The 18,979-nt window shown below is 33.8% G+C and overlaps 1 protein-coding gene across 7 annotated transcripts in view; it reads right to left on the bottom strand.

Annotated features, from left to right (window-relative positions):
- Positions 1 to 10,273: 10,273 nt before the first annotated feature.
- Positions 10,274 to 18,979, bottom strand: part of LOC148865291 (ubiquitin carboxyl-terminal hydrolase 2-like) — a 31,406-nt gene continuing 22,700 nt past the window's right edge. For 5 of the 7 annotated variants that reach the window (XM_088975283.1, XM_088975282.1, XM_088975285.1 and 2 more), the window contains one exon: positions 14,217 to 14,832. In XM_088975283.1, the coding sequence (XP_088831409.1) occupies positions 14,601 to 14,832 (232 nt within the window). In that variant the 3' untranslated portion in view covers positions 14,217 to 14,600. Of the gene's footprint in view, positions 12,317 to 14,014; positions 14,176 to 14,216; positions 14,833 to 18,979 lie in introns of those variants that run through there. The other 2 variants (XR_016109245.1, XM_088975286.1) reach the window with 2 other exon arrangements.

Raw genomic sequence — 18,979 nt, 5'->3', positions numbered from 1 at the left:
GGGCCTGATTTTTCAATCTGTGGGATGGGCATGAACCATGAAACTCACGCTTGACCTAAAACTGATTTGGGCTTGGGTTGAGATCTCAAATAGCTTGAGCCTGACCTTGCTAGCTTAATCCAACCCAAGCCCATTTTAAACAAATATATACATAGCTGAACCTACATATGGGAAAATCTATGATGCAGAAAAGATATGGAATGGGAAGAGTTTTGACCAATCAAAACCCATCCATGAATTTTGATAAATAACACCTGATTGGCTACCATATTTATTATTCCAGTTCATTGGTCATAAGTTTTTCAGATATCATATCTTTTCCATACCATAGTCGAACCCCATACATACATGTATTGTGTTTATATAAAAGTATTTTTTTAATTATATATACATGTGTATAAACTCCCAAGTCCCTAACTTCGTAGGCTAGGGCTGTTAATGGGTCAATCTACCCGACCAATTAGACCGAATTGAACCATTTACACAAGTTCTGGTTTTTGTGATTCTGCCTCAATAATTGAATCAGTTCTGGTCCTTGCTTCTTCTGAACTGATTCAAACCCAGACCAATTGTTTTGTTAATAATATATAAAGGCTTGATAGTTTTTCTTGTAATTTTTATTATATTATATGTCTAAAATGGTAAATTTAATAGGTAATATATAAGATAGTTTTAGTTAAACACTAGATTTATTAACATATAAATAATTTACTAATTTATTGTAATTTGTATAAGGTTATATTATCAAAAATCAAAATTTAAGTTATTATTTATATAAATATGTAAAATCTATTATATTAGAAAGACATAGTATGGTACTAAAAGTACTTTAACCAATCAAAATCCATCGTGAATTTTGATAAATACCACCTAATCGATTACCATGCTCATGATACTAGTTGATTCGTCACACATTTTTGGGATATCATGTCTTTCCATTAATGTAGTTTAACCCATATAAATAAATATAGATCTTACTATAATCGGGTTTATCAGGTCAAACCCAATTATCCTAATTAATAATCGGGACGGGACTAGGACACCCTGTCCCAACCCATTAATAGTGACAACCCTACCATAGGCTGCAAGTCAGCTTTTCTGCTTAGAAGAATTTCAACCACATTGGACTTGGGTTAGGGTTTGAAGAACCAACTGAAAATTTAACAAATTTCGACATAACTCAATTAGGACTGCAAATGAATTGGATCGACCCAACTAACCTATTGGCTAGGTTGAACATATAGCACCCTGCCCCTATACGGGCAAAGCTGCATATTACATTAGAATAACAAAAATCTATATTACTATTAAAAGTGTGAATGGGAGTGTGGAGTTTTCTTTAACTAAAATACCCTAAGTTTTGAATTTGAATCCTCTTTAATTATAAAGACAAAAATGTTATTTGAACAACCACTTTTCTCCTTATTCAAAATCCTTTTCATTAAGTCTTGTGTTTAACGTATTAACTCCCATTAACATTCATTGAATCCTATTCTTAACTAGAATACCCTTATTTTTTAATTTAGTCACTCTAAGTCTCTCTCATTAAATCTTATATTTAGGATATTAACTCCATTAATTCATTGAATAGTATATTAATTAATCATATTAAAGAAAAATGTGTGACAAAGAATAATTGTTTCTTTTAATGATATAAAATAAAAATTTAAGACCAACTAAAAAATGGAGTTGTTTTCCTGTTTGGTGCCAAGTCAACAATTAAACCTTTTGGGTTAAATGTGCCAACTCTTGATGTTATAATTAAATAATAATAAAATTATAAAAAGATGAAAAAAATACAAAAAATATTGTAGAAAATATTTTGGACACATCTCTAATATCATATGTTTATCATATTAAACAAAAATAAGTGTGACAAATAAGAATAATTTTTATAGACATGAAAATATAAAAAAAAAACTGTATAAAATTTTGGAAACATATTATTTGCTATCATCATTATCAAAAATTGCCATGTGCAAAACTAGTATGAAGAAAAGGAGAAGCCCTAACCCTAACCTTATTTTAACTTAACAGCTTTCAATCATATTAAATCCTAAACTTCTTAACCCTAACCAAACTCAGAGATAATGATGGATTAGTTGGGACTCGAGCAATGATGGAGTTGGTTGGATTTCTTCACATTTTTCCTTTAAAATAATTTCTCATATCTTTGATTCGAAGTTAGCTGATCAAGTTTAATATTAACACTAGTTAGGACTTGTGTGATGCACAGGATTTGTTCAAAGAAATTGAAGCAAAAGGGAGTTATTGTACAATCAAAATGGGATAAGCCATTTTAATCTAATTGAACAAAGTCTAACTTTTTGGGTTATGTACATGCGATACAAATGCTTTATTAATAAAATTGTCGAAAGAGTGCTTTTTTTATTCGAAGTTAGCTAATCAGGTTTAATGTTAACACTAGTTGGGACCTGTGTGATGCACAGGATTTGTTCAATGAAATTGAAGCAAAAGGAGTTATTGTACAATCAAAAAGGGATAAGTCATTTTAATCCAATTGAGCAAAGTCTAATTTTTTGGGTTATGTAAATGCGAAACAAATGCTTTATTAATAAAATTTTTGAAATAGTGCTTTAACATACCAAAGTTTTTCATGTTCAAACTAAAAATAACAACTTACTTCAAGAGGGATTCCTAATGGTAAGGCCATTTTTAAGGGAAGTTGAGGGAAAATGAACCTTATAACAGGTAGAACCAACTGATTAACTAAAAGTTAATTTAAAATTGAATTGAAATGTATGTTAGTTTTATTAATAATTTTATTTTCATTATTTATTATTTGCAAACCATTGGTTTTGTTATTTTTATTAGTTTTAAACAGAACAAAAAATTTATTAATAAAATTATAATTTACTCTTTATTACAATAGTAAATCATTTTAAGAGAATTGTAAAAGAGTATTATTTTTTTAAGATTAATAATAATCAATAATATTTTTATATTACAAATAATTAATTTTAAGAACAATAATTTTATATAAATACATTTTTATTAATTGTTATTAGTTATTAATAAATTTTATTTATTTTTTATTTTTAATCATTAAAGTTTTCAAAAATATTAAATATTCATTAATTTGTGGAAAATACCATAATTTATGGAAAATACTATGAGCTAAGGGAAAATTTGGTTTCTTGGAATCTTGTTTTTAGAAGGGCTTTTCAAGATTGGGAAGTGGATCAAGTGATGGATCTGTTTGCTCTGCTCTCAAATCAGATGTTAAAAGTGGAGGAAGAGGACTCCTAGGTGTAGAAGTGGTCGGCTGATGGCCTATTCTCAGTGAAGTCGTTTGCCAAAAAATTGTCAGGGGGAATAATGAGAATTTCTTGACTGAAAAAGTTTGGAGCCAGATTCCCCCTCATAAAATAAATGCACTTCTTTGGGTTGTGGCCTTAGATAGAAACTTCACTAAGCTGAATCTAGTTAGAAGGGGAATGCAAATTCAAAATTTGGGTTGTGCTCTTTGTGGCCAAAATGAAGAGGACAATAGCCATCTTTATATACATTATCCTGTCTCAACAGCCTTGTGGGATCATTTTCTTTCTTCTGTGGGACTATCCTGGATCATGCCAAGTAAAGTGATGGATCTCGATCTTAAGAACCTGGGAGCATCAAGACCTCTCCAAGTTGGCAAAAAGTATGTGGTTGGTTATTCCTACAGCAGTGATCAGCACCATCTAGGTAGAGAGAAATAGAAGAGTTTTTCAAAATAAATCTAAAGATGTAGACAATCTTGTATCTTGTAGTGTGTGGAAATTAGTGTCTTGGACTTCAACTGTGAAAGGGTTCCAATCTAGGGCTCTTAGTGCACAACTGAGCTCTAGAAGTTTGTTTGAGCTGTAATCTAGTTTTGGGCTTGCTCAAGGTTCAAAGTATCAGAAATGCCAAGTGTATCAGAAAGTCAATTTTAAGAGACGTATTGGGATACGTCTTGGATATGCATGCGCATCAGAGAAAAACTAAGATACGCATACATATGCTAGGAAACACTATAAATACTTTAATAAATCATAAAAATACATCAATAAGACTAAATATAAGACCTCAATGAGGTGTATATACATTAAATTAACATATTTTAATGGTTTTATAAATAAATACATTGTAGTTAATTATAATTTCATTAAAAATCACATGCTTAACTATAATTTATAAATTATAATTCTTAAGTTTTAATATTTTATGGGATGGGAAAAAACCCAACTCTCCTATCCAAAAATAAAACATGCATTGGCATAACCTCTAAGTGAAAATATAATTAATAATTATTTATTATTTATTATTTATTTCCAAAAATTATAAATAAATAAATAATCATTATACAATATATTTAAAAAATATTTATTAAATAAGAAATTTTAATTGCTTGGTGGATATGATATATTATCCATAGAATTATAATATATTCAGTCATTGTGATCAAATGATAAAATATAATTAATTACTATTTATTTTTAATTCTAAAAATAAAAAAATAAAAAATAATAATTAAAGAAAAATTTTCAATTGGTCCATGGATATGATAAATCATCAATAAAATTATAATATATTCAATTGTTGTGATCAAATGATAAAATAAAATTATTTATTATTTTTTTTAATTCCATAGATCTAAAACATATTAAGTCTTTATAGGCAAAGAAAAAATTGCATTTTCAAATTTTTTGTTAATTTATATTTCCCCAAATATCTTCATGAAATTTCCATAGATATATTAATAACACAAAAAAAATTATGATTTTGAATGTAAGAAATGTATATCAACATAAATTTAAACATTCAAGAAAAAAAAAAGAAATCACAAAATATTATAAAAATTTAAAACTTACCTATTTTTTCCATATTTTTTTTTTAATTTGAAAAATCTTTAAAAAGTTAACGAATCACACTTGTTTCTTGCATATTTTTGCAAATCTAGTACTCTATGAATGAAGTTTAGAGTTTTAGACTCACTCGGGGGGCTTATTTCAAGGAAAAGAATCTTGCTTTCCCCCTTTATTTTTTTCAGTTTTTTGTCGTATCTTTTTCATAGCGTATCAGTTGATGCACTACTAATACATGCTGATACACCTCCCGATACACCCCGATACACCACTGATACGGGTCCAATATGCATGAAAAAAGATGAGACACCCAGTTTTCATGTGTATCTCATATTTGTTTTTCAAAGATACAATATGATACACCCCGTATTGGGCGTATGTATCAAAATTTTGAACATTGAGCTTGGTTCTTTGTATTCTAGCTCCGATTTTGGAGCTCCTCTATAATTTTTGTTTGTCTTAAAAAATTACCTTACCTTTTTTCAAAAAAAAAATCCAAGACACATATTATATAGATTCTTACAAATTAATACATGTACAAAGCCTGTTATTTTATTTTCTATTAAAGTCCAATAAACAAAATATATGCAATTTATTTGAATTATTATATCAAAATTTCTATTTTTCTACTTTTATTTTAACATTAACATAAAATCAACTACAAAATTAATTCGCAAATGCTTGGTAAACAATATTTTCATTTTTAAAATATGTTATTATAAAATGTAAAATAAAATTTTAATTAATAATTTATAAAAAATATATATATAACCTTAACTTAAAATATATCAAATCTATTAAAATTTTGAATATACATATCATATGAAAATTCATAAATTTTAATTACTAAAATTATTATTTCATTATTAATTTTTTTATTTTATAAATTCTCTAAAGTGCAAAATTATTTTCATATAAATGTAGGTTAGTGGATTTGATCACTTCAATTTATGTTATATTCTCAAGTGTTTTGTAAATAATATTTTTATTTTGCAACTAATAAATACATTGTTATTTAATACAAATTAAAATATTAATTAATAATTTATAAAAATTTGAGTATACATATAGTGTGAAAAATTATAAATTTTAAGTATTAAAATAATTATTCTCTTATTAATATTTTTATTTGTGTAAATTTCTTGAAATTAAAAATCATTTTTTGGTATATATATAGATTTGATAAATTATTTATTCCATTGGTTTATAAAATACTAATTTTGAAAATTATTCTTTTAATTTGTAATTGGACTTGTTGAATATTAGTATTTGTTGTTTATTTTGATTGCATGTAGACATTAATGTTGATAAAGGTTAATGTATTTCATTTATTATAAAAAAAGTATAAAGTGGTTTGGTGGATGAAGAGGCAATACACTCTTAGTCGTTGGGTGACTTGGGTTCCTGGGTTCAAATAACAAAGTGAGAGCAGTTTCGTTGTTGTTAAACGAAGGTGCAATATGCTTTTGCATCGGTGTGTATCGAACCTTATCACTCGGTACTATATTATACGCGTTGATATGGTAGCATATCGGACTAATACACATGATTGATAGGATATGCCTCCAATCGTGACGAATCCATGTCGATGAGGTCTGATACTGATATTGTATGTCCCGTATTGGGTGTATCGTGTCAAAATTTTAATCCTTGTTTAGGATAGGGCTCAGAAATAAAGGATAAGAGGCTCAAAGTTCTCTTCGATATGGGTTTTGTATATTTGAGCTGACAAATAAGGTCTTTACTACATTCTTACCTTTTCTTTTGGCTTCCCTTCATAACCACATGGATTGAGAAATGCCTTCTATGCCTTTCGATGCCATGAGTCATACATCTTTCTTAAGTAGTGAGGACTTTGTTTTGGAACGAAATGTGAATGGATAGGATTAAAATGAAATTAGAGGGTGAATGTTACCTAGAGAATGCATTACTAGCTTGACTGCCCTACCTTTTTTTACTCCCCTTTTTCATTTGTATTTCCTTTTTCAATGTTGTACTTTGTTGCCCCAATTTTCTCATTTCAATTTACCATATTTTCCAATTTCTCACTTTATTGTTTTTTTAATATGCTTTGTTGCTCCAATTCTCTATTGTTTTGGTGTAAGAACATTTAAACTTTTGACATTTGTCTCTTGGAAAGGGTTTAGAACAATGATTAACATGAAGGCTCAAAGGGTTAGCTAGCTAATTAAATAAATAGGTTAGAGTGAACAATGTAAAGTAAATGATTGATAGATGGCCTCCCTTCGTTTCTTGATTGTAAGCATTCATAAAAAGAATTGCATGTCAAGCTTGTTCCTAGTTGGTAGTTTAAAGGAGAATTATTGCTCTTGAAAATGTTGGGGCCCCTTAGTTAATTTTCCTTTAGTATCTTTTTCCTTCAGTAGTCGTACAAGACTACAGAGACTCTTTAGGTTTTGAACATAAAATAAAAGAGAAGAAGAGAGATAGAGAAGGGGCACTCGTGGGAGAAGATTTGAAAGAAGAGAGTGGTTGGAGTGCATAAAACAGTCGGCCCACTCCTTAATTTATATACATAATTTCTTAATTGTAAAAAAACTTTAATGCTTACATGGCAATAAAAGATAAGATTAAAATAAAATTAATCATAGATAAAATAGAATAAAACTAATTCTACTAGGAAAGTTGATCCTAATCAATTAAATCTAAGTACATCTTAGGGTGTCATACGGATACACTTAATGTGGGGTCCACAATTTCCTACACTCCCCCTCAAGTTGGGTAATAGATATTTGTCATTCCCAATTTGCATAGATCTTCTTCTAACTTCTTTCTTGAAACAGCCTTGGTGAATAGGTCTGCAAGCTGCATGTCAGAGGTGATGTAGGGAAGGCATACTTCTTGAGATGTAACCCTTTCTCTAATAAAATGCCGGTCCACTTTGATATGCTTACTTATGTCATGTTGTATTGGATTATGGGCTATATTGATGGCGGCCTGATTATCATAGTACAATATTAGGGGTTTCTCATAAATAATATCCAATTCCTCAAGTAATGATTTCAACCATAGAATCTCAGCCACACCATTTGCCATGGACCTATATTCAGATTCAGCACTTGAACGAGAAATAACACTTTGTTTCTTACTCTTCCAAGAGACCAGATTACCTCCTACAAAGGCACAATATCCAGAGGTAGATCTTCGGTCATCAACACACCCAGCCCAATTAGCATTTCCAAGAGACCATATTACCTCCAACAAAGGCACAATATCTAGAGGTAGGTCTTCGATCATCAACACACCCAACCCAATCAGTATATGTGTAGATTTCTATCTTCATGTGGTCATTTTTCTTGAACAAAATGCCTCTTCCTGGGGACCTCTTCAAATATGCTAATATCCTTTCAACCACAAGGAGGTGAGTAGTTCTAGAAGAGTGCATATACTGACTAACTACACTGACTGCATAACTGATGTTAGGTCGTGTGAGGCAAAGAAGAGAAACTTTCCAACTAACCGTTGAAACATAGCTTTATCTTCAATAGGCTCTCCACCCTCTGCACTAATCCTGTGGTTCTGTTCAATGGGTGTGTCCGCAAGCTTAACTCCCAATTTTCTCGTTTCTTCTAACAGATCAAGAACATACTTTCATTGAGAAACAAAAATCCCATGCTTGGATCTAACTACCTCAATGCCCAAGAAGTATCGTAGTTCCCCCAAGTCTTTTACCTCAAACTCTTGATGAAGGAGTTGCTTAAGAGACTCAATTTCACTAGTATCACTCCCGGTTACTACAATATCGTCCACATACACGACAAGCAAGGTTACGGAGGAACCCACTATCTTAATAAACAAGGTGTGGTCTAACTGAGCCTACACATATCCGAACCTATCAAAAGCTCATCTGAATCTGTCAAACCATGCTCTAGGGGATTGTTTTAGTCCATATAGATCAGGAAAAAATGTTATTGAACAATTCTGCCCTTTTGTAATGCTACTACTGAGAGCAAGTTAGTATTAATCTTAGAAACATATAGGACGGAGGATAGGCAAATTGCATCAGACAACTTGATGTCTCCTTTGCCAAAAATAGGAACAAGGGATCCATCAGTAATGGACACTTAGTCTTTACTAGAAGATAAATGATTTCAAGAAAGGCTTGAAAACTTGCTAGAAAATTCTGAGAAACTCTGTTCTTGATAATCAATTTCAGTCTTGAATAGAAAAAACCGATCTTGAACCATAATTCTTCTTAAACTTTGATCAAACTTCAGTCTTGAATAGGAAAAAGCTGATCTTGAACCAGAATTCTTTTGGATTTTTGATCACCACCTCTAGTCTTGATCAAGAACTGATCTTGATCCTCTTCTCTTCCTCTGATTCTTCCTGGTTATCAAATATTTGATCCAATTTTTGAACTGTTGTTGTAGATAACCTCCAAGAATTAGCCGAAGGGAGCTTTCTCTATTCTTCCATCCCTAGGCAGTTCTCATGTGGTCGGTTGGATCAAACTCACGTGAGAAGCCCTAAATTTGGCTCTAATACCAGGTAGTCGTACAAGACTACAAAGACTCTTTAGGTTTTGAATAGAAAATAAAAGAGAAGAAGAAGAAGAAGAAAAGAATAAGGGAATAAGAGAATAAGAGAGATAGAGAATGAGCAATCATGGGAGAAGCTTTGAAAGAAGAGAGTGGTTAGATTGCATAAAACAGCCACCCCACTCCTTAATTTATATACATAGTTTCCTAATTATAAAAGAACTTTAATGCTTACATGGCAATAAAAGATAAGATTAAAATAAAACTAATCCTAGATAAGATAGAATATAACTAATCCTACTAGGAAAGCTCATCCTAATCAATTAAATCTAAGTACATCTCAAGTTTACTTTCTTTTTTTGTGTGTGTGTGTTTTGCTTTCCTTTTTTCTCTTATGTTTTCTTTTTCCCTTTGATCTATGCATCCTTGGGAATTTGTAGGGTTTATCAAAAGAAGGGTTTTGATGAAAGACTTAAATGGGCTAACTAGTGTCAAAATAAGTGCTAAGGGACTTTCGGAAATAATCAACCAATGATGGCCTCAAGTCCTTTCTTCAATTGATCAATAGTTGACACTGGATTTTAAGGACACATTTATTCCATGCTAACTTGAGAGGTACATTTTATGGACTTTGTTGGTTTAAATCAAGACTTGATAGGAGCTATCATAAGTAGATTTTTCTTTGTACTTCTAATTTACCCTTGGAACGCATATTCAATGTTTGTGCTAACTAGGTTGTCCCCTTATTTGAACATTTCCTCCTTTGAACTTCTAGTTGACAACCAACTTTTCTCAAAAACACATCCCTAGGACTTGATGTAAGTCCTTAGTCAAGTTAGGTTTAACCATCAAATCCAAATACATTGGAAGGGTAAATAGGACTCAATCAAATTTTCTACTTTAACGGGTGTAAGCACTAAAAAAAGACACAAAATATACAAATTTCCATTAAGTAACAAATTGACTACAATGACATTTTTTCACAAAACGAAAATTTATTGCAAAGTGTTTTAGGCAGCAACATATCCACAAGCTCACGCTTAAGGTTGTATTGGTTATCATCAATATAGCGCTAGATGGCATACTTCAATTCCTAACACCTATCAGTCTCATGTCCCAGTCCATGATAATAAGCATAACGAACATTTTGGTTGAACTATTTGGATCCATGAGAGGTTTCTAGGATAGAAAATGAAGGTATCCTTTCTCAACCAAGATTAGCAAAAGTTGGGAAAGTGGGCATGGTAGCGGAATAAACTTCTTTACTTCTTTCTTGGATGGTTGAACAAGTAGAATAGGCCTTGAGACAAAGGGAGGTTTGAAGATTGAATTTGTCACTCCTGTGTGTGAGATTAGCCAATCAACTTTGAAGGTTAACAGGTTCACTACTTCTTGAAGTTTTTCAATCTCTTAATGATTCTAAGTGGATCTCAAATCGGTATGGTCATCCTTTTTGTGGGGAACATCAGACTTTAGAGAGAATGAAGACATGCAAGGAATGAATGTTAGTGAAGTTTGTGTAAGGTGGTGTACAATGTGTGCATATAATGCTTAGATGATGTAATTGATGCATAGACCATATGGGTTGCAACCTACAATGGGTTTTATAGAACGTCTAAAATTTTAGGAAAAGAGATTAAGAAGTATTTATTTAAGAGTCTTAGCAATTGATTGGTTTTGATCAATTTACAGAGTTTTAATTTTATTTTATTATCCAAGTCACCCCCAAGTGCCATTGCCCAGGCTTCCTATGTACCCTTTGTGATTAGATCAGATGTAATTATTGGAAATATTACAGTTTTGATTGCAAAATTAGGCAATGCTTTAATGGATATTATGGGCACCGAAGGTAGCCCATTTCATACTATTGGAGCTACCACCTATCATTGAAGAGAAAGGGGAGTGATGTGACTCCTGATATTCGAATTTGAAATAAATTTTGATTTGTTGTGATTCCCATGCTAAGACAAAGGCCGCACGGGCAAGTCGGGGAGGAGAGAGGGAAGGTGTTAGGCCAAAACAGACTGATCGAGTTCATACAAATGAGCAATGGATCTCTTAATAGAAGATTCCACAATTCAACAATGCAAGCAGAGTAAAAGTACATTAAATGACCTGGTTCTAGGCAGTAGATGTTCTTAAGCAATTCTTGGGTCTTTCCTAAATAGAGAATTTAAATAGATGAATGTAGACCTTAGCTAGTGCAAACAAACTGAGATTGAGGAATGTCCTAGACTATGGTAAACTTCCAAAGTGTGCAAAAAATACAATAACCCACTCCTAGTTGGTATGAATTGAGTCCAAAAAGCCTTTTTGGACTTTGGTGAACTTTCTAATGTACAAGAAAAAACCATAACTCACACCCGACACCCGGTGAGTACGAACTAGGTTCACAAGGCCTTCTCAAACACTAGTGAACTTCCTTAATGTGCAAAAGATGCAATAACTCACTCCCTGTGAGTATGAACTGAGTTTGAAAGGCCTTCTCAAACCCCAGTAAACTTCTTAAATGTGCAAAAAATGCAATAACTTACTCCAAATGAGTATGAACTATGTCTAAGAAGCATTCACAGACTCTACTAAACCTCTTAAATGTGCAAGAATGAGTGTGCCTAATGCGCAATGACCAACTTACTGCTACCATCGCTACTAGTTTTCTGCATTTATTTTATTTATTTATTGCTATTATTACTATTATTGTTTGCACTTCTTGGTAGAGAAAACATCTACTCTAATGCCAGACATGGTGACAAAGTTTACCCAGATTTTTGAACTCTATTTCCCTCTATACAAAAGGCTTATTGGGATAATCTCTCAAACACCTCTTAACCGTTTCAGTCGAATGATCAAGAACCCACCTAGGGATATTCATTAAAATGCATGATTTTGTTTCATAAAATGTGTTAAAAATTTACCTGAAATCAATACCGCTTTGGCCATCAGTTTCTGAGTCAATGGTTCGACCATCTGTTGTAATTTAAAATAAAAGAAAAATAAAAAAAAAAAACAGACAAAAAACCATTGTTTAAGTCAAATGGATCAACAATTTGACCACCTGGGGCAGTGGATCGCTAACAATTAGATGATTTTCAGGCCAAATGATCTGATGGTTTGAGTCAACGATGGTTCAAAAACCATGCATAAAACAAAAATAACTGCAACACAGGAAATAAAACAATTTCTTTTTACTGATGTGAAAATTGTTTTTTATTTTCACAAAACAAAACCATGCATATTGTATAACTCCCACCTAACTAGTAGGAAACTGTGACCATTATATTTTGACCAAGTTACACTTTATTTTAGATAGAGCAGCTCAGTCGGTAGCCTTAGAAAGTTAATATTTTGTTGAGCAGGTCTGGTGGCATCGTTAACCATCTTGGTTGCCAAATGGTGTACTGATGAATTTTCTAGTAAATATATGTTTTATTTTAATTATCAAGAAAATTGTTCAAACATGTGTACCCATCCTATAATAGTTCTTGATTTTAGAAGGGTCCCTTTTACTCGGGTGGCTGGTATAGGTGGAACTTAACCCAAGTCAACAGGAAATTGGGAACTGCATCCACGAACTTTGGGGCTATTTGGTATTGTTGGAGTTTCAAATAGACACTGCGGCGACACCACGTAAGTGTTTTTGAGTTTAAACCAATGTTTTAAAAATTGACTTGTAACCGGAACCGTTTTGACCACCAGTTTTTAGGTTGACAGTTCAACCATCCGATTCAAATAAACAGCCCATTTTAATAAAAGAAAAATTATAAAATTATAAAAATGACTAAAAACCCTTGAACAAGTCAAACGGATCTACGGTTTAACCATCCAGATCAATAGGTTGTTGATCAATTCAACAGTTTTTGACCAGGAACTGAGATTGGGATAAAACAGAACCGATTGTCTAAACAGTTCCCAGCCCGAATGGTCCAACCATCCAGGCAGTTCAAAAGCATTGGTTTAAACAATCCGTATTAGGTGTCTCAAGAAATATCAACTTCATGTTTCCTGCTCTAGGAAGCAAAGTTAAAAACATATTAACATCTCACTAGTGTGGCATTAAAGTGGTTCTGACATGGATGAAAAACGCATTTCTCACCAAACTGGATCCAAGTACAAATAGCGATGTTCGTAAGGATAAACAGCATTTCAACTCAAAAACATTGCAGGTTTAAATGCCAACGGCACCCAAGACAACTTTTATCAGTTGAGCACACTTCCCATCTATTTTAAACAAATCAAAAAATTTGTTCAAGGCATCATTATTACAGCCTAGGGTATGTTTGGATCATTCTCTTGCATCTAATCTCAGTGGAGTGAAATGTTGAAACCATGATTCAAAGTATCGATATGATACGTACCGTATCTTTTGAAAACTATACGATCCAAAACGTCTGTTTTCAGGGGTTTTGGACCCCCAATTTTTTTATAATAAAAAGCATGCTAAAAGCTTCCCAAAAAACCAAAAATTGAAAAAAAAAAACTAAAAAAAATGAGTTTCGGCCGTTTCTAAGTACTGATACGATACGGCCGAAACTCGTATCGTTTCGATACTTTTTTACCTTGGCTGAAACCTGCCCAGACGACTCCCGATCTAGTAGGCGCAGCATTGTAATCACACTAGATGAACACAATAAATATTCTACACCTGATTTTAGGATGCATTTGACATTCCTTATTTTATATCCTTTTTAAAATTAAAATGCCCTTATGAACAGTGTGTGCGTACCTGATCCGGACAGTGCCCAGACACAGTGGTAGCCTTCCATGTTTGTCTTCTTGTCTTCTTGCGTAGAATCACGAAGAGGGGATGTTTGGGTAATCAAAGGGCCCTGAAAATGGAGACATGTAAGATAAGAGGGCACAAATAATTATTTGAATGTTAATGGGTATAACACAAGAAAGGTCATTGGAACAGAGAAATAGTGTTCTCAACGTATCTCCAAATATTATGGGGCATCGCATTTATCTTCAATGGCATGATTTTCTTCTCTATGACGATGGGAACCATAAACCAAAGAATCTCCCAGGTATCAATTTGAAGAAGCAAAATTTCATATTCATGATACATCAAAAAATGGGTATTCTCATCACCCATAATAATAACAAATTCCCTCCAATATAAATAATTTTCTATGTATCACTAAAGAACCCCCCCTCCCCCCTCTTCCAGCCCCTTCTCTGTTCTCTCCGCTTTGTGTGTTGCTCAGTTGCACCAAAACTCGGTAAATGTAGATAGAATTTTGCTAAAAATTTATCATAGTTTCTCATAGAATAAGATGTAGGCCTCACTCTGGAGGACTTCTGCAAGGGAAACCTCCCGTACGTAAGCATCACTGGCATAGTACCATGTGTACTCCCCGTCTCCATTGTTGGTCTTCCCTCTGCCTTTTCTGCCTCTCACATAGGCAACATAATGGCCGCCTCTCATGGTCCCAGAGTGCTCCACCACCCCAACCAGACTGTAGTCACACCTTTCTCCCCCACACCTGCAAAGTGCAAGGATAACTAGATTATCTTCTGATAGGATCAATTTCATGGTGACATTCATGTATGCAGCAGCTTCTAAATTATTGAATCAAATAAAAGGATTTCTTTTGGTAAAGTATAATATGATACTGCAGATAAAATTTTGATCGTTTGGATGGATAACAGCAGTCCCAAAAGAATAAGAAAAACAGTCCCAAAAGAATAAGAAATTTGATTAAAAAAAGGGGAAAAATAAAGGAGATAGCAGCAGCAAGAAGAAGGAGAAGAGAGAAGAAGAGTTTGGTTGTGCGAAGGGTGAGAAGAAGTGTTGTTCGTACAGCTCCTCCCCCTAATCCTTTCATTAAGAATTAATCATTAATTTCAAAAATTACAAGCCCTTAATTGGGCGGCTAGCTAATTAAACAAAATAAAACTGATGTTAACAGGAAGGCCCATTAAAACAGAATAGAAGTATAAAGATAAATAACAACTGTGGGCTATGGGCCATTCGGCCCATCTCCTCTACAAATACTATTCAGAAAGATTTCTCAGGCTTCAAAACAAGATCAATTCACAAAAATAAAGCACATCTCAAGACATCAATCCATTAATAACCCTATTTCCTAAGACCCATAGAGACGATTTTTGGCTTTAGATGATAAGTTTTATATTGAATTTGAAATTATTTTTTTCCCATTGAAAATAATCTTCAAAAGCTTGAAAATGGCAGTGATCTACAACTTTTTATGTATAATGAGTTTTTGGAGAATCATTGGAGATAACAACCTGTTTTCTAAATAGATATTGTTTTCTATGTTCGAATCACTAGTTTCAGTCCTAGGTCAAGAAGAAAAGAGAAAAAGAAGAGAAGAGAAGAAGAGAGAAAGAAAATAGATGGCCTACACTAGAGAGAACCAATCTAATCTCTCCAGCCAACCAGATCTGAATTTATAGGTTTTTAATCAACATACAAAGACTTCTATATAACCCTACTTAAGCATGGGACATGTTACTTAAACTGAAACAAGAAGAAAAAAACAAAACACCCTTTAGTACACAAGACAAAAGTACCCCCTTAGCCCTTAACTACTGACTCTAATACTCACCCTTAATCTCTTACAAAGTAACAATCAACCTCTATATGCTTTGTTCTCTCATGAAAGACTAGATCAGATGAAATGTGGACTAAGGCTTGGTTGTCACAATACGATATCATAGGATTGTTCACCAAGTACCCAATCTCCTCTAGGAGGATTTTCAACCACACAAGCTCACAAGTAATGTGTCATGGCTCTATATTCAGCTTCATCAATGCTTCTTGTAACAATAGTCTATTTCTTACTCTTCCATGCCAACAAATTTCCTCCAAGGTACAACTATAGTGGATCTTCTATCAGATATTGAGACAACCCAATCTGCATCCATGTAACCTTCTATTTCAAGACTTCCTCCCAACTTGTACAACAGCCCACAACCCAATGCTCCCTTCAAGTACCGCATAATTCTGAGGACTACATCACAATGAGGAACCCGAGAGTTCCACATAAACTAGCTAACCACATTATCTGCAAAGGAGATATCTGGTTAGGTATCAGATGGTTCAACATACCCACTAACCATCTATACCATCTAGGGTCATCAAACTCCTCACTTGCATCAAAGCTTAACTTGACATGTAGCTCCGTAGGTGTTTCAACTACTTGGCACCCATAGCCATGTCTCCTCTAATAAGTCAAGAACATACTTTCTTTGGCACAAATTAATATCATGCTTCGACCTTGCAACTTTTATTCCAAGAAACAATTCAACTTGCCAAGATCTTTTGTTTGGAAGTGATCTTGCAAAAAGACCTTCAGTCTATCAATCCCCAACCTATGATTGCTAGTTATAACAATGTCATCTACACATACTATCAACAAGATCTTTCCTGCTTCAAAATCATAACTAAATACCAAGTGGTCAACCTAACACTACCCCATACCAAAACTCTTTTACCACTTCATTGAATACCAAGCACGCAAAGAATATTTTAGCCCATGAAACCTAATTAAGTCTATACTCTATACACATTACCATCCTCTCCCTGCGCAACAAACCTTGGTAGTTGCTCTATATAGACCTCCTCAAGAACATCACCATGTAAGAAGCATTTATTATGTCTAGATAAAACAGGGGCCAATCATGCATAGCTACTAAAGATATCTGAACACAAACGGAACCAATCTTGGAAATAGGAGATAAGGTTTCGATATAATCCACTCCATACAACTATGAGTAACCCTTAGCAACCAACCTAGCTTTCAACCAATCCACCTTGCCATCTAGTAAATACTTAATAGTGTACACCCACTTGCAACCTATAGCATTTTGCCCAAAAGGAAGAGTGGTGAGCTCCCATGCAACCTATAGCATGCTACCTTGAGATTCAACAAAAGGTTTATCATCTTTCACATGTTTCACCTTATTGGCTCTCAAAAAAACCTTCACAAATTTGGCACATGGCTCACCATTTAGTTTAATAGTTATCATTTGCACATTTAAGTAATAAGGGGAAATCATAACATCTGACTTTTATCACAACACCACGAGATTGCATGCGAAGAGCCCATAGTCAACCTTCCAGTTGCGATGAACCCGCAATGCACCACAAGTTCTGTGATGAACTCACAATACGCATCGCAGAACTGCGATAAACTCGCGGTTCACTGCACACCCTTGGCAAGCCCACTCGTAGCCCAAGCCAAAGGAAACCATGGCCAAACCCGCGACAGGACCCCACACCTGCTTGAACGTGCGATAAACTCATGGCCCGTTAAAGAACCGCATCCAGATGACACCTACGCGTGTGACTCCAGAGGGATAAACGTGGCAAGGCGCCACGTGTGACTAACAATACACCGCACGCCAGGTAGTGACGTCACTGAGCGCCACATCAATTAAATAAAGCGTACAAGAGGTAGTAGCACACGTAAGTAATGAGGGATCTTAAGTGGAAGGAAAGCCGATCCTCAGGAAGATCTTCACGAGACACGTGGCGAAAACCCAGTGGTGCACTTAATGATTGACAGCAAATAAAATATTCCCTTTCCCGATAGGTCACAAGTACCTTTATCTCCCACCTTTTAGGATCTCGGGATCTCCCTCATAAATAGAGATCCTCCTTGTATTGAAACTCATTCAATATTCAGCATCCAACGCTCGAGCACCCGTTGCTTTGGACTCCTTACCCTAGCACCCTTTGCCCGAAAGCCAATTTCCCCAGTTCCTAGTCTTTCTTTGTCTTTCAAAGAGACCATCTCTCAACCCAGCCTTACCCTACCTACACCATGAGACTAGGAAAAATCAAGTTTCTAATCAACAATACCACACACAACTTAGCACCCACAACACCACACACTACTAGTGGTCAATTGTTGCTTAAATACCTATCACATGGTTTCAGCAACAAAATCACAACTGTCACACACTTCTAGCAAAAAAAAAAAAAACCTCTCACACATACCTGTTATTTGACAACCAAATAAGTTTAGAATCCACTTCCTTACTTTAAAGAGTCAATAAATCACCTCAGAAAATAGGCACGACCTATCTGTCTATTGACAGTCCTTCTTTGATCAACCCACTGAAATTGCAACTTCAACAACCACTGGAGGCATGATTGCCTCCTACACAGAAAAATGATGAGCTCTTTGTCTTCTCTCCCTGTAATCCCAATTAATTGATAAGTTCTCTTCAAAACAAAAGGCTGGAAGAGATAGAGGGTTTTATGGATTGACCATTGAGGCTCTGATACCAAGTTTTTATGTACGATTCACACTAGTTTCAATCCAATGAACCCAAGAAAAGAGAAAAGAAGAGAAGAAAAGAAAAGGAGAGAGAGAGAGAGAGAGAATAAATTAAATGGTCCAGACTAGAGAGAAACAATTTAATCCCTCCACCTGACCAAATCTATATATTAAAATGCAATGTGCCAAGCTGGTACTTTCTTGCTCTATGGTTTATTCTGAAATACACTTGTCTCTTTTCTGGTCTCCCTCCCTCTCTTAACTCTTTTAATAATCTCTCCTCGTTAATTATGCCATTAACTCTCCTTCAATAACTCATGCCACTATCTCAATTACTCCATTAAATTGCATAAAATTCATTAACTTTATTTATATATATCCA

The sequence above is a fragment of the Nelumbo lutea genome, chromosome 3, assembly GCF_056320005.1.
Source record: "Nelumbo lutea isolate HS-2025 chromosome 3, American lotus-T2T, whole genome shotgun sequence".
Taxonomy (NCBI): Eukaryota; Viridiplantae; Streptophyta; class Magnoliopsida; order Proteales; family Nelumbonaceae; genus Nelumbo; species Nelumbo lutea.
This window is presented reverse-complemented; position numbering and strand designations above follow the sequence as displayed.